This window comes from Alosa pseudoharengus, unplaced genomic scaffold, assembly GCF_046254945.1.
Source record: "Alosa pseudoharengus isolate Yale_2024_CS ecotype anadromous, Long Island Sound unplaced genomic scaffold, YU_APseudo_1.1 YU_APseudo_1.1_scf_13, whole genome shotgun sequence".
Taxonomy (NCBI): domain Eukaryota; kingdom Metazoa; phylum Chordata; class Actinopteri; order Clupeiformes; family Clupeidae; genus Alosa; species Alosa pseudoharengus.
In genome coordinates, this window is record NW_027468598.1 from 39182213 (window position 1) to 39198426 (window position 16214).

The following is a 16214-nucleotide window of genomic DNA, read 5'->3' on the forward strand; positions in this document are numbered from 1 at the left end:
TGCACAGTCCAGGCTAACAACTTTTACAAATAACGAATCCTGATTACCTCTCTGCTGCTGTCTGGGGCTTTTGCTAAATGCAAATGAAATACAAGCCTTACAGTGAAAGATAGATAGGCTATCTTCTGATCCTATAACAACAACGAAAGAAATTGTTTATTTTAACACGGTGGAGAAGGACGCATTTGGCGCTGTGTTTGTAATACGTCGTCCTTTATAAAACCAAAATATTTCCATATAACATACGTGCTTTTCCTTTAGTCACCAATTCCTCTTCACCTGTAGCCTACCTCGCTTGACTCACTATCTTCAGCCATCACGACTTAGCTCCCGCCTCAACACCTAAAACACCACACCCCTAAACTGGTAGGGGAGACGGGCTTCTAGGGCTGCATGACAGCATCGGTTTGGTAAAATATGTTCACATTCAGAATGTGAATACATCATAGACTGTAGGCCATGGAATGCGTACGGCACAGAAAATGTATCAAAATTTATCGAAAATTAAGTAATCTTTGCGGTATGTCCATCGCAAGCGTTGATATCGCGATAACGATAGATTTTAGATATATCGTGCAGCCTTAGTGTGCATCTGTCTCTCCATCTATGTGTGTGTGTGCGTCTGTCTCTCCATCTATGTGTGTGTGTCTCTCCATCTATGTGTGTGTGTGTGTGTGTCTCTCCATCTATGTGTGTGTGTGCGTCTGTCTCTCCATCTATGTGTGTGTGTGTGTAGTGTGTGTGTGTAGTGTGTGTGTGTAGTGTGTGTTAGTATAGTGTGTGTGTAGTGTGTGTGTAGTGTGTGTGTGTGTTGTGTGTGTGTGTAAGTGTGTGTTAGTGTGTAGTGTGTAGTGTGTGTTAGTGTGTAGTGTGTGTAGTGTGTGTGTGTGTGTAGTGTGTGTGTGTGTGTAGTGTGTGTGTGTGTTAGTGTGTGTATGTTAGTGTGTAGTGTGTGTTAGTGTGTAGTGTGTAGTGTGTGTTAGTGCGTAGTGTGTTGTGTGTGTGTGTGTGTGTGTGTGTGTGTAGTGTGTGTGTGTGTGTGTGTAGTGTGTGTGTGTGTGTTAGTGTGTTGTGTGTGTGTGTGTTAGTGTGTAGTGTGTGTTAGTGTGTAGTGTGTGTAGTGTGTGTGTGTGTTAGTGTGTTGTGTGTGTGTGTGTTAGTGTGTTAGTGTGTGTGTGTTAGTGTGAAGTGTGTGTTAGTGTGTAGTGTGTGTTAGTGTGTGTGTAGTGTAGTGTGTGTTAGTGTGTAGTGTGTGTTAGTGTGTAGTGTGTGTTAGTGTGTAGTGTGTGTTAGTGTGTAGTGTGTGTGTGTAGTGTGTGTGTAGTGTGTGTTAGTGTGTGTGTAGTGTGTGTGTAGTGTGTGTAGTGTGTGTGTGTTAGTGTGTAGTGTGTGTGTGTTAGTGTGTAGTGTGTGTGTGTGTTAGTGTGTGTGTGTTAGTGTGTAGTGTGTGTGTGTAGTGTGCAGCCCAGCCCAGTTTAGGAGCATTTAATTCAACTATTTAGTTATTCACATAGCCTTTGCTATACTGATAAAGTATGCCTATTTGCTTCACCTTTTGTCGATCAAGATGGCTCGAACTGCACGTATTCTTCATCAAATGAACTCGTTATGTCTATATTTCTGTCCAATATCGCTAACTTTAACAACAGCCTATGCTACGTTGCTACACCAATCTCAATGTCTTTCTGACAGAAGTTGAAAGTTTCAACTAACTCACCTGTGACATAAGCATCTCTCCTCGCCGGGCTCACATTCCAGCTGACATGTCAGAAGCATATATCTGTAGTCACACAGACAGGGAGGCTATTCCAGTGCAAGCGTTCTGTTTGCGCTGCATCCGCGGCAAAATTTAGCTTCCACTGTTTAATAGGCTAAATGCATAGGGGCTGCATTCACATAATCGTTGCTGGATCAGACAAGTTTTAATTGGGCTCTTGTCTTACAACACATCAAGATGCGTTCGCGTCTGCGCGTGATTTGTAAACTGTAGCAGTTATGCCGAAGGCAGTAAGATTATTAGGCATTGCATCCTACAGTCACTCTGTTTGGAACATCGCAGTTCGGGTTGATAAGATTCAGTTAATGCGAGTATGGATCGTCTCAAAGTCTGGGACAACCAAACAGCTGTGTAGGCAAAGCAAATCCTAATTGTTAGATTACCATGATTTTATAACAGGCCAAATACAAAATAAATGTTACAAATTTCGCCTAGATATCTGTAAGCATTACAATCAGAGGATATACATACAGGGCAGACAGCCGCTCATGAGTTCATGCTTTGTTTTATCGCTGGATTTTAGGATAGCCTATTATGGCAACCGATTGCATTCCGAGCTACAGTCAACTCTAGCAGGCATTGAATGACTGGAGACTTTTTGACATAATGTGCTGTCTTTGCTATTGCTGCTTTTGATCAGTTAGATTTATTTGCAATCTCCTGTGGTGGGCTGGACATAGCATTGAAATGCCCGGCCAGATTCCCCTTTCCGCCTTGACCCATTCACACTGGTGCCGGAACGAAAAAACTCGGCAAAATGTCTAAGGGGCTTGGTAGTAAATTTGCCGAGACACTTTGTCCCGCCGTTCCGCCTCGGTCTATGTGAAAGGGACAGTCGTTCCGCGATTCTGGTACATAAAATCACGGCGATTTTGGCAGTGTGAAAAGTGTGTAGTGCGTGTGTGTAGTGTGCCTGTGTGTGTATGCCCTTGTGCCTGTGTAGTGTGTGTGTAGTGTGCCTGTGTGTGTGTGTGTGTGTGTGTATGCCCTTGTGCCTGTGTAGTGTGTGTGTAGTGTGTGTGTAGTGTGTGTGCGTAGTGTGTGTGTGTAGTGTGTGTTCTCACCTGTATTGCCGTGCTTTGTCCATGTATTCATGCTGCTCCATGCCTTGTGAGTCTGCAGCCGATACATCTATGATGCTCCTGGGGAGGATGGAGGGATATGAGAGGATGAGAGAGGTGAAGAGACAAAGATGGAGGGATATAGAGGATGAGAGAGGTAAGGAGACATAAAGATGGAGGGATATGAGGATGAGAGAGGTGAAGAGACATAAAGATGAAGGTGAAGAGACAAAGATGGATGGATATGAGAGGATGAGAGAGGTGAAGAGACATAAAGATGGAGGGATATGGAGATGAAGACAGAATGACAAAGATGGAGGGATATGGATATGTTACATCTACACACACTACACACACACACACTGGCTACATCCACACTATTCACACACACACACGCACGCACACACACAAGGTCGATTTTGGCTCCAAACGATCACAAAAGTAGTATAATTGAGAAAAACTATTATTTTGCCACATTCCGTTAAGAAAGAGGGTCTCTGAGATCAGCGCACTGATTCACGCTGCTTCTTTAAGCCCCGCCCTCAACAGCCCCCTCCCCTCAGTGCACAGGTCACTCAAGCAGTTTTGGGTTGTGTGTGTGTGTGTGTGTGTGTGTGCAGTCGGTAGCGCCATGAGCCACGCCGACACTGAAACTAGCGCATTCTCTGCTAAGTTATAACAGTAACTAGCGCATTCTCTGCTAAGTATAACTGAAACTAGCGCATTCTCTACTAAGTTATAACAGTAACTAGCGCATTCTCTGCTAAGTATAACTGAAACTAGCGCATTCTCTGCTAAGTTATAACAGTAACTAGCGCATTCTCTGCTAAGTTATAACAGTAACTAGCGCATTCTCTGCTAGTATAACTGTAACCACCGCAACTGTAACTAGAGCATTCTCTGCTAAGTTATAACTGTAACTAGTGCATTCTCTGCTAAGTTTGTTATCATCACGGTCAATCAAGGTCACCAAACTACTCAGAGAACTTATAGCAAGATGGCTAATCTTGTCATAAGTTAGAGCACCCCTGTTTGTTTTAATCAGCAGATCACAGCTTGTCTATTAGCTTCTACTAGTGCAAGAGGATAACATTAGGCAAACACGAACGCTACTATTAGAAAAACGCGAACATTAGGCAAACACGAACGCTACCATTAGATCAAACGCGAACGCTACCGTTAGATCAAACGCGAACGCTACCATTAGATCAAACTCGAACGCTACCCTTAGGCAAACGCGAACGCTACCATTAGATCAAACGCGAACGCTAATATTAGATCACTAACACTAATTGTTTGCTCCTTCTATCCCATTAGGTTATGAAACGTATTTTCCAAGACCTAGAGGAGAAGCCTCTCGGTTAGTTTTATAAGTTGCAAACTAAGCCCCGACGTGCGTGACTAACTTATATATTAGCTATCCAGTAGGGGTGTGAATCTCTAATGTAAAATACGATTCGCATCTAGATACATGGGCACGATTCGATACAAGAAAAGATACATGTTCATAAAAAACGATTCAGTACGATTCGATGCGATTCGATGCAATTCAAGAATGGAAAGCATACTGAAAGATTTTTTATTATTTGCTCAAGGTGCACATTCATTTTATATTATCAGTTATCATGGTCATGGTTGTCAATTAGGCAAAAAAATGTGTGAATATGATTATCTAAACTTAGGTTTGTTTCATATACTGTATTGAAATGAAAAAAGAATAGTCTACATATCTGATTGTTTTCATGAAGCTGTAGCCTTGTTAAGGTAAGACAATACCGAAATAAAATAAAACAGTGCTTAAGACACTCTTGGCCCTTTCTCATATAGCCTACAAGAATAAAATAGGCCTACATATCAATGAACTCTCTGGGTTTATTTTGTTACAACGGTAGACCTAATGCAGAAACCTATAATGCCACAAGTCTGAGTGAATATGAACAAAATAATTGGCTAATAATTTGTGCATTGTTTTAGCAAGGGCCAAATTATTATTTAACATTAAGGAAATCCCTTCATCAAATGTAAGGCTATACTCTATAGACTATCGTTGCTGTTTAGTGTTTAATTTTGCGCTGGATTTTGAAAAACAAAAGAGTAAAAACTGTAAAACAAACGACCGAGTGCGAGTTGTCACGTGCTTAAGTTGCAGTAGATGTATGGGTAATGAGGTCATTTGACAACTTTGGGCAATGAATGTAGCCCAAAACTAACTGCATTACCCACAATTCTGTGCCACGTATAGTTTCAAAACCGGAAGTGAGATGAACGCGCTGCTTGTAACGTAAACGAGCGTCTGAGCGAGCAGAAAAGGTTGTGAACCGATTCGTAACAACAAAATCGATATAACGACCGGTTCATTTCAGTTTTATTCCGATACGGGGCTTCACGTATCGATGTAGCCGTATCTTACACGTTAAAAACGGATACCGATACGTATCGGTTAATCTTTACACCCCTACTATCCAGCTATCAACCAGTGCTGCTTTGGCACACAAACACACAAACACAAGCACACACACACACTCACAACTGTCCTGTAGGCGCACTCACACACACACACACACTCACTGAGCAGTTCTGTGGAGGATGGTGTTGAGCAGTGCCTGCTCATCAGGGCGTGTGGAGGGCGGGGCTGCAGGACTCCGCTCCGTCCCATTGGCTGGTTTGTCAGGGTTGGGGTGCGGGATCAGAGGCTTCCGTTCATCATTGTCCTTTAGGCACACACACACACACACACACACACACACACAGTTATGAGTGTTTCCATCCTTGTTTTGTGCCTCTGCACGTTTTTAACACTGAACCTTCCCTCACTGTCCTGTAGGTGCGTGCGCGCGCACACACACACACACACACACGTTGCTGTCCTGTTGGTGCGCACGCACAAGCACAAGAACACACACACACAGCACTAATGTCCAAAGCATAGTTTCTCTGCTGCAATTTTGGATTGGATTGACATGTAGGATCCCAAATTAGTTCAAAAGAAGTTTCCAACAGCAGGAGCATCAACCCACCAAATGCACATCAAGGGCAAAGGTGACACCTGTGAGATGGAAATGCCACCTTTGGCTGATACAGAACACTACTCTGTGAAGTGTTGGGTAAATAAATGCAAAGAGCTCGGACACTCTCGAGAAGGAAGCCGTCTCGGACCAAGCCCCGGTCGGCACGCGACGACCGCAGCTGACTGCTGTGTCACCAGCATGGTCAGGTGACCGAACAGTGCGCTGCGCGAGGTGATTTAATTAGATAGCATTCCCTTTCCTCTTCGTAGACCTTTTAACCTATTCCACACGAAGGCTGGTAAAGTCCCTAACACTATCGTAAGGCCAGTGGCACAACATTTCTACAGCGCACCCATGCAATTTCCGGGGGGAGACATTGCCACGGGAGTGAACGGCCGAGCGCCCTCGACCGCGTACTGGAAGCACTATGACACGAGCCCCACTACCGAGGGGTCGCCTGGCAGACACATCGCTAGCACAACTTTAAAGTTCAGCCACAGCTAACTAAGGGTTTGTTTCTGAAGCTAACTATCTGCGAGCTAGCAGACCGATATCCTAACACGGGCCATGTCGCGCCAAGTTTACTCAATAGATTTACCCTGTCCTGAATTTATATTCATGCAACCTTGCACTAGACAATTGGTCAGCTGAAGACAGAAAAGTTATGGCAGTGTTGTTGTTTCCGTCATTTGTCAGTTTAGCTTAGCACACTCCAATTAGCTACCTGCTCCGTGGGCTCGTTGTCGCTGCTGTAACAGCACCCCATGTTGTCCTTGGCGAGTCCTCGGCGCTTTGCCAAGACTCTCGAGACGACTCCACAATGTCAACTTCCTTCAGAGGAGGAACACAAAACAGGAGACCTTAACTAAAAACTAAAAGATAAATTCCATTCTCCTCCGAAGCTTGGGCAAGCTCCACTCCGCTAGCTACACAACGAACCCTTCAGTCACATGACATCGGTTCTGTAGCAACAACATATGACATCCGGCGAGGCGGCGCTGGTCGAGGAATCCCGGGAATCCCTTGTCATGTGACAGAGGAGTAGAGACATAGACATAATATATAGACGCCGCATCGACTGCTACTGCCTACCATAGACATAATATACATAGACGCCGCATTGGCTGCTGGAAACAAGAAATGCGGCCGCCATCTTGGACCGGTCATACTCCTCGTAGTGTTGCAGCAAAAGACACAAGATGCCAGCACTGTGCAGCATGTTCCTGCTCAAATCGGCGGACCATCGCAAACAGGGCTCGCGGGATTACTATTGGTTGTATTTTGTGAATAGAATATTACCAGAGAGTTGAGAAGGAGCAAGGCTACTGTATGAAAATCGTAGCCAGCTAGCTAGGCTATGTTTACTTGGTGTTCACCCGGCTATGTGCTGAGACTTGATAAGTCATATTCCATAACACTGACTTAGATTGCAACTGACACAAGAAGGCTATTGTAGAAATAAATCATACTAGATTTGGCCGGCGAATTTTACACAAGTCGCACAGACTGTAGCCTATTATTGGGCAATCGCTAGCTGCTACCTAAGCGTGTTGGCAGAGAGGGTTAAAGCGGAGCAATTAAGGATCTTTGGTGTTGGTGGTAGCCTAGCTTCACTATTTCCTGAATAAAGTAACTTTTCAATAGCTTAACTTCTGTGTCAAGTAGCTTAGCCACACAAGCTGCTACACTTTTCTTGTCATGTGAAATTAGCACAATTTAAAGTAGCTTCCTATGTAGTGAACTAGCCTACTGCTGTGTTTGTGTTACTAATACATTTGACTGGGTGGTAGTTTTGTGTAGTGTTTTATTCATGGCAGAGTAACTGATAGTTTAGCTCACTACAATTTCGAAGTAGCTTGCCCAACACTGTATTATTCACATGTCATTTACCCTAACAAGAATAAGATGCCTCTCAAATTCCTTTTCATTCATTTATTTATTTTATATCTCCCTAGAACAACTGCCTTGCTCAAGGAGACTGTGAATGAGCTGAACGGTCTCCTCACACCCCTGGAACTGAGGAAGGTGCAGCTCTTCATTGCAGTATTGCAGGGCATCTGCTACACTGTGACTGAATATTTGATTTATGAGCTCCACCTTCATCACCTGCATTCGCCACTCTGTGTCCCATTTTCCCATCGTCTGGTTGACTCAGTCCTCTTTTATGGAGTTTACCCAGATTCACTATGTTCTGCCATCTTATTTGCCCACCTGCTGTCTGAAGCACTTTTGTTCTCAGCCAAAGTGTACCCAAGCAATTTTAGCAAGGTGGGAACATACAAAATGACATGCACCAGTTGTCGAAATCATAGAACCCACTGCATGAAAGTAACCTCGGTCTCACTGAGCCTGTGAAGACACTCCCTGATTCTTTACTGATTGCAATGAACGGGGCTGATCTCAGCAGTTTCTAAAATGTTTCTTAATTCCTCTTTATTTAATCTCTTCATTGGGGCTGGGGGCCCTATCATGACATTCTAAAGTGCATCGTCACTCGTCAAAAGTCTATTCAAATTTAGTAGGATGTCCAGTTCACATTGGGAGGGGTTTCGTTCTCAAAAGTGGAGCGCATGGCATAACAAGGTGTTCCTAGGTCTTTTAATCAGTCATATGGGTGTGTTTGGGGCGTAACATCATTTTAAACCAATGAGAATGACATCTGTCATTCCCTTTAATGGCGCAACGCGCGATATGTCAAATAAATGCATCGGTATTTTGGCATTCAACGGCGCATTTGAAGGAGGCTGCTTGCGAGACCGTATGGAATAGTCATTCTTAAACCATGCTTTACTAAAACCTAGCATAGCCTTCACGCATTTGCACTCGTCTATTATTTGAACTCATTGGCAAAGTGAAACTAACTTCACCAAGGAGTCAGTCAACGACAAGACAGTTATATGCAGTTACTTTCACTATTGACTGACAATGGGTTACCATCGAAAACATAGGCTGGAAAAAGCAACACTTACCCTAATGTTGCTCAAATGACTGAATAAAACAACATTTATCCTGCAGAGGAGTTGCTTATATCTCGTGACAGTGCGTCTTCAGCTGTGCTCCATACGTGTCTCTCGCCTCTCCCCTATCACTTTTAACCGTCATTACCAATTTGCAAATGATGGTGAATAACTACTCATCATGAGATGTACAGTATTTCGTAATATCTTTATTCTAATTATGTTTACCATTGTAATCGTGCAATTTGTAATGCTTTGCATGGACGTGCGCTGGTGTGCGTTCATGAATGATAGAAGGATGGTGCGTGCACCTGCCAATATGACTGTTGACATGCGCTCTTAAAATAGCATATGAACAACTCGCCATTGACTTCTGCCCAGGTTTAGGTGGTGTATAATAGCGATTTTTAGACAATGCGCCAGGTCCCTCCCTAGGTTGTTAATTGCCACACCCCTGGGCGCAATGCTTAAAAAATAAAGGTGCAAAATAACGAATTCAACTTCGCGCCGGTGAATAACGAACTTTACGCCATGCGCTGGTGACCCAAAATACAGCCCTGGAACTTTTCTGTGAACTGTAAATAACAGATGCTGTTGATGAACCCATTGACACTGTACAAGTGACAAGTCACCTTTTTGTCTTGAATTGATGAACTGTTACACTTACTATGCCAAACTAGCCTGGCCATTTGCCCTTTGTTACACTTCGCTTCCACGTAGGTCTGGGATCTTGGCTATTGACGAATGTTTGCAAGCTGGATGCGTGGACTCTGTAGAAGTTTGAAACGATTGGATCTGACGTTTAGCCGTGACGTATGTTATGCGCCAGCTCGATCGTGAAGTAAGCTACGCTACGACGCTCACCGGAAATTGCGTGCCTGATACAACAACCCAGAGTGATAGAGAAAACAGCAACAACCATTCCCCACCACGAAGAAATAGGAAATAGCAGGTTAATATTCGACAGTAAGGTTGAAGATAATATATCATCACAGTTGTCAAAGCTAGATCTCAACATTGAAAACACGCCGCTTCGTTCGTACCGGATCTGTCGCGTATGCTGTAATGTAATATCGAGGCTACTGCGCGATACAGAAGTTTTACAGCGATGGAAAGAAAATGAGACAGAGAAGGTGGTGGAGTCCTGGCCATGGCACTGCCTCTGCCCCCACCGACAAAAGAGGCCGGGAGCCCACACCAGGTGTGTAGTGTGTGTGTGTGTTAGTGTGTCCACACCCTCAAAAACTCCACGATCTTCACTCATGAAGAAGTCGAGCCCACACCCTCAAAAACTCCACGAGCTTCACTCATGAAGAAGTCGAGCCCACACCCTCAAAAACTCCACGAGCTTCACTCATGAAGAAGTCGAGAACATCGACCGGTTTGCCAGCGCCAAAGAGGAGCAGTGTGACCGAGGTAAGTTAGGGAAATTAGGCTATTCAATAAATTGTTTGTCTGACAGTGTATGTTATGCCTTTTTGTGATTTGTTACAACATATATCTACATAAAGTAAAATATAGCTGCAAAGCGCCCTCATAGGCCAATTGTTAGGAACAGTAAGCCTACTTAAATAACACAAGAGGTCTTCGACCTTTCCCCTCCCCCTCACGACAAAATGAATGTTGTGTGACTGTTCAGCAGTAGCAGCGCTGTGAACGTGTGCGTAATGTGTCTTGGGCTTACAACTTCAGTGTCAGAGCCAAGAAGATAGAAGGAGAGCTATAAGCTAGCCTGGTTTGGAAGACCCTCCCCCACATTTATTATCCCACCATAGAATAACCTCTGTCTTGGCAGTTGCACCATGTTAATGCTATACCTAATGTACCTTTATTGTAATGTTAATTCTATGGAAGAGTAATTTTATATTCATATTTCAGATTACGATCACCTATGGCAACCATTCAAAGAGAACAATTGCATGCCAAGCCGACATAGCTGGAATTGTGGAAAATGTTGCAAAGCGGAAGTTTGCTACAGCTGCCAATGTCATTTCAGGCAATAAAGAGGTAATGGAGCATTTACAACACAGTGTGATGGATATAGTGGAGACGGACTGTGTGGCTCTCTGCAAAACACAAAATCACTTCATGCTGTGGAGGGCAAGTGGTCCTGACCTGCAAAACTTTTCATTTGAAGAGTTGCTTGACCTGAATCGGCTGTCCCCTTTCCTTTTCTGCATTTGATCTAAAATCGCAAAAGACTCCATTCCTCACATTTGTGCAGCAGCCTCAATAGCCTTGCGGGGTAGAGAACCACGGTTATCTGCCCTTGCGTACTACGTCAACTGTGTGCTACTGTACGGTGGAGCAAAAAAGGCAGCTTTTCAGCGTCTTGCCAAAATGGGCATATGCACAACACACATCCATGCTGTCGGAAAACAGAAAGAGCTGGCCCAGTATTGCATGCGCCCGGTGTTTACTTTGAAACAGGACCTGGAGTCATACTTCAAAAACCAAAGGACAGATGAACGAGAAGGGAGTCTTCAAAGGAGCCTAGAAGACCTTTCCCTATCAGGTGAGACTGTGTAGCCCAGTCTTTATATAAACCTTATAGGTATACATCTGTTATTTTTATGGAATAGCAATTTTAACTTGTGTTCTTTTATTTTCCATAAAGACATGTCCACTAGCAAATCCGCCAAGGAGGGCGATGCCCTGGACGTCTTCACGTTTAGCACTGTGACTGACGAAGAGATGGCTGATTTGGGTGTTGCTCCATTGTCTGCCCCAGTACTTCCAACCAGTCCTATACCCCAAACATATTCCATAATATTTGACAACCTGGACTTTTACATTCAGTCGATACACTGGGTTCACCACATGTGTGTCATTAACAGAATCAACTCACTCCACATGGACAATGTGAAACCAACAAATGCTTTGATCAACTATGATCTTGGCCAATCACTTCCTGGACCAGACACGCAAGCTTGTATGCGGCGGGAATTTGTTGTGTTGGGAAGCCGTATCCTGACGACGTATCTGGATCCATTCAAGACCCTCTCAAGCGTGGTTATTCACCACATCCTCCACCAGTTCTCTGAAGAAATGGCCCACCGCTCGACACCTGTATGTCCCTGGTTCTTTCACTATGAAAAGGAATATATAATTGTCTAACTTCTAATTTTAAATTGAAAATGATTTGCTGGCTAGATTGCGTCAAGTTCTTGTTTTACACACCAACACATGTTTTCTTAATTTGACTCTATCCATAGTACCCACTTGGACTTCTGTTTAAGGATGAGACTCACACAGCTGACCTGGTGGATGTGCTCCAGCATCTTCAACAGGAGTAAATATCAAGCGAGAATTTTTTTCTCCTTTCTCCAAGCATCTCCAAGCAAGAGAAGCATACAGTGTTTGAATTGATAATGTTACTGTGATGCCTCTTTAGGTATGTGCCAAGATGCCCTGATGGAATTCTCAAGGTTTTGGTTGGGGGTGACAGACTAACAGAGGGCAATTGCCGGAATGCCGGGTTGGCTTTTCAGAAGGGGAGACTGAGGAGGAACGTTTGGAGGGCCTCGTGTTCAAATACGAAGACTGGCACGCCATCCGTAATCTGTTTGAGGTTTGTAAGCTTCTAATTAACTACAAGCTCCTTAGGTTCCACACATTTGTGTACATAAAACACACTTTCCTTTTTAGAGGAAACAGTGTTTGTTTATCCTTTTGTTCAAAGATTATGTTTTACATGCATTACAGATATATCATCAGATATTCTTTAAGGAGGCATCTGCAAAAGACCACAGCACACTCCTCTCCAACATGAATATGTTGAGGTACAATAGTAAAAAAGAGCTACATTTGTGTGTCTTCAGATAGTTTTTCTGTTAACATTCATTCATGTTTATATTTGTTATGCTTAACTGTCTCTCTCTTTACATGTTTCTTGTCCATCCAGCTACATTGGCTACCTATGGCGGCCCGCATCAAATTCAAGGCTCTAACGCTTGCCTACAAAGTAGTCTCCGGTTCTGCTCCCACCTACTTGAATGCCTTCATACAGATATACGCTACCTCCAGACCGCTGCGCTCCTCAGACGAACGACGTCTAGCTCTACCTCCGGTACGCTCAGGCCAATCCAAACTTTTCTCATCTGTTGTTCCTCGCTGGTGGAACACACTGCCAGTTCCTACAAGGGCAGGGACATCCCTCTCCATTTTCAAAAAACTCCTGAAGACCCAGCTCTTTAGAGAACATCTCCTCTCATAGCAACACTTACAACAAGTCTTGCTGATCCTAGCACTCACCAGCCGTCTTAAACTGACAAGTAACTGTTAAAAACAGCACTCACTGATGCACTTATTCTTACTGTACTCTAATGTTTTTTAAATTGTCCTAATATTGTTGAGAATTGCTCTAAAACTTAAACTGTTTACCATGTTGTATGTCGCTTTGGCTAAAAATGCGTCAGCCAAATGTAATGTAATGTAATGTAATGTAATGTTTCTCAAGGAGTCTATCCTTTACGATGATCTTCGCCAACCATGAAGGTGGCGTGGATGTATGAACTGTGTGTGTGTGTGTGTGTGTGTGTCAAAGAAAGCATAGCCACCATGAATTGAGCTGCTTTCCACCTGGGGCCGTAAGGGGAAAGGGTTAGTATCAGTAACTACTGGTACAACTAACTATCTAACACCACGATGAATTTCTGCAGTTGCATAGCTGCCAACAGGTGAGAGAATTTAAAGGTCCAAACATGACTTTGCACGAATCACATAAGTCACCCTATTGTGACTGAAGAAAATATGAAGAGTGCGTAGACTTGCGTGCGTAGCATGCAAGAATACCCCCCAGAAAAGTTTGAGAACCTGTGGCCTAAAACAATATGATTGCATGCAGTTTGCATGTTAGATCTGAAGTGAGATGGGTCGCAATGGTCTGTCATTTTTAAAAAGTGGGTCCCCAGAAAAAAAGTTTGGGAAACACTGCTATATAAGATGGCACTTCTCATGTTCAAAGCATATGGGCACACTAAGTATGCCTACAGCACATTTCTGCTAACAGTGCAAGTCAATGCCACCATGTCCCCTCAGGTTGCACATGATGTAACTTGGAACAGATTTTTTAATGGCAAGGGTGGCAAAGGCAAAACTATACCTCTCGATCTGCACCTTGAGCATCTCAATAACTTTCTCAAATCCTTTCTGAGGAACAAGGGCACAAATCTAACAGAAAGTACAGCAGACAGGGTCAGCAGATCGTTGGGTGTTTTAAAGTCCCTCATGGACACAGTTGACAGAGAGTTGCAGATATCGCAGCCTAATGGCACCCACCGTGCAGCCGATGTTGAGAAAGATGTGAATACTTTGCTGGAAGTTTTCAGGAAGACTGAAGTCTTCAAATTCCAACCAGGAAGGCACTTTTCTGCATTCCCTGACTTCAATCGTAACATTCTCTCCAGGTTAAATTACGAGGGCTTATGTCAGTGGATGCGTGCAAAGTTAAAAGAATGGAGGGCTGTAGCACTATAATAATTCACCTGCCACTTTCATAGGTACCTCTCTAAACCTCTGTCATGGGCCTGCTTGGGCAAATGTTATTTGTGGAAAGAGAATGTATATACTGTAAATATTTATTGTTTCCTGTGCACTATTTGCTCTTACAAACAGAAATGTAAGTACTTCTCCGTTCATATTTAATATGGCTGTCGTCACACAACAGTCAATAGTCGACTCCTAATAAAGAGCTTTCACTTTGTAGTGACTTTCTCAGAATGAACCAAACATGTTTTCTGCAAATATTAAATAGCAAGTTTATTATTTACAGACGAGTTTTGATAATTGGCAAAAAAAAAAACACATTTAAAACCATATGTACAAATACAAAAGTGTGTCCCTCCCTGCATGGGAATAATTAATTCACTGCTCAGACTCAGAGCTACTGACATGGCTCCTAATTTCATCATCATCATCATCCGCCTCGTCAAAGTAATTACAGTAATATAGATCTGGCTCAGTGAAATCCCCACCCGACTCAGACTGCAGAGTAAAATCCACATCTCTAAACACATCACAAATGATATGTAATATCTCCTTGGCATGGTTTAAGCTGAAAACAGGAAGGTTGGCAATAATGTATGACAGATCAAAGATATACTGACAATGGTCCAACACAGAATCCACTAGCTGTTGAGTGAAACCAGTGCATGCTTCTTGTGAGGTGAAGAGTCTAGTAGATGGACTGATTAGACTGGCCCTGTAGCCATTTAGCAAGTCTGCAATCAATGACCTGTCCTCTGCAGCCACATGCCTACATCTCTGGTTAGCTGTTTTGTCCTGAATCACTTTGTAAACTGGGGTGGGTTCTGAGCACGAGCTGGATGAACAAGAGCAGACAGTGTGGCAGTATGTGCAACAGAGATGACCTGGTTCTATGTGGCTGGGTTGATCTTCAAAATGAGAGTAGAGAAGTTTCCGGAAACATGTTTTTTTGCAATCTGCAAGCACTTCCTTGACCTCATCCTCCACCTTAAAACTTTGGCCATTGTTGTAAATAACAGCATGACATGGTTCACTATTTCTACCAGCCCTGCCCACCTGTTGTATTATTGACTCCAAGTCCCCTGGAACCCCATACATAACAACATGAGACACCTTAGGGAAATTCAGCTCCATTCCCAGGGCTGAGGTAGCAACCACTACACGGCAATTCCCTTCCCCCCCAAGTGAAGACAACACTCTGTCTTTGTTTTGAGGGAGGGTCTTGCTGTGGAACATGCCAATCAGCAGGTTCTGAGCCTGGTGATCAGGATCACAGTCAACCCAGGCGTGCTCTTGAAGCTCAGCCTTCAAGTATGAAAACACTCTCCCCACCATTTTCAGGGTCTGGCAGTACACCAGCACAGGTTGCATTGAACAGCCCTTGTCCTTAACACGTTGCACAAGCCAGTCAAAACAGTTAAGTTCATTGCTGGGCACCATGCACAGTCCCAGATTGATGTTACCCTTGTTAGGGCTGGCAATGATCTGAATGCAGTTGTCCATATGGAGAATTCTTCTGACTCTGTTTCTAGACTTGATGTCTGCAGAAGCTGTCAGGGAATTTACAAAAAATATAAAGTAAACAAGTGCTTCTGGCAAAAAGGGTTGTTTTGTGTAATATGCCACAATAAAGACAACATAATGAACATCACTTATAACAATGCAGTGTGTCCAGGTAATCACTCAAAGGACATATTGTTATTGAGAGAGAGGGGAAAAAAGTCCGCAACACCAGTATATGCTCCCAAGTTAAAGTTTATTTACCGTGACGTTTCGGGCCAACTCTAGCCCTTCATCAGACGTGAGTCAACAATCCAAAGACACCCATATATGTACAATTAAGTGATCACATGATCACACAGTGGTGTTACACAGGCAAGTAATTATCCAATCACAGCAATAGCCAATACATGTTCAGTAATGC

At 43.5% G+C, this 16214-nt stretch overlaps 1 protein-coding gene across 1 annotated transcript in view; it reads right to left on the reverse strand.

Annotated features, from left to right (window-relative positions):
• The window catches only part of lamtor1 (late endosomal/lysosomal adaptor, MAPK and MTOR activator 1), an 11194-nt gene extending 4380 nt beyond the window's left edge, over positions 1 to 6814 (reverse strand). The window contains exons 1-3 of the mRNA XM_076283013.1: positions 6571 to 6814; positions 5407 to 5549; positions 2842 to 2919 (exon numbers count right to left, since the gene is read on the reverse strand). Coding sequence (XP_076139128.1) covers positions 2842 to 2919; positions 5407 to 5549; positions 6571 to 6612 — 263 coding nt within the window. The 5' untranslated portion in view covers positions 6613 to 6814. The remainder of the gene's footprint in view (positions 1 to 2841; positions 2920 to 5406; positions 5550 to 6570) is intronic.
• Positions 6815 to 16214: the final 9400 nt, after the last annotated feature.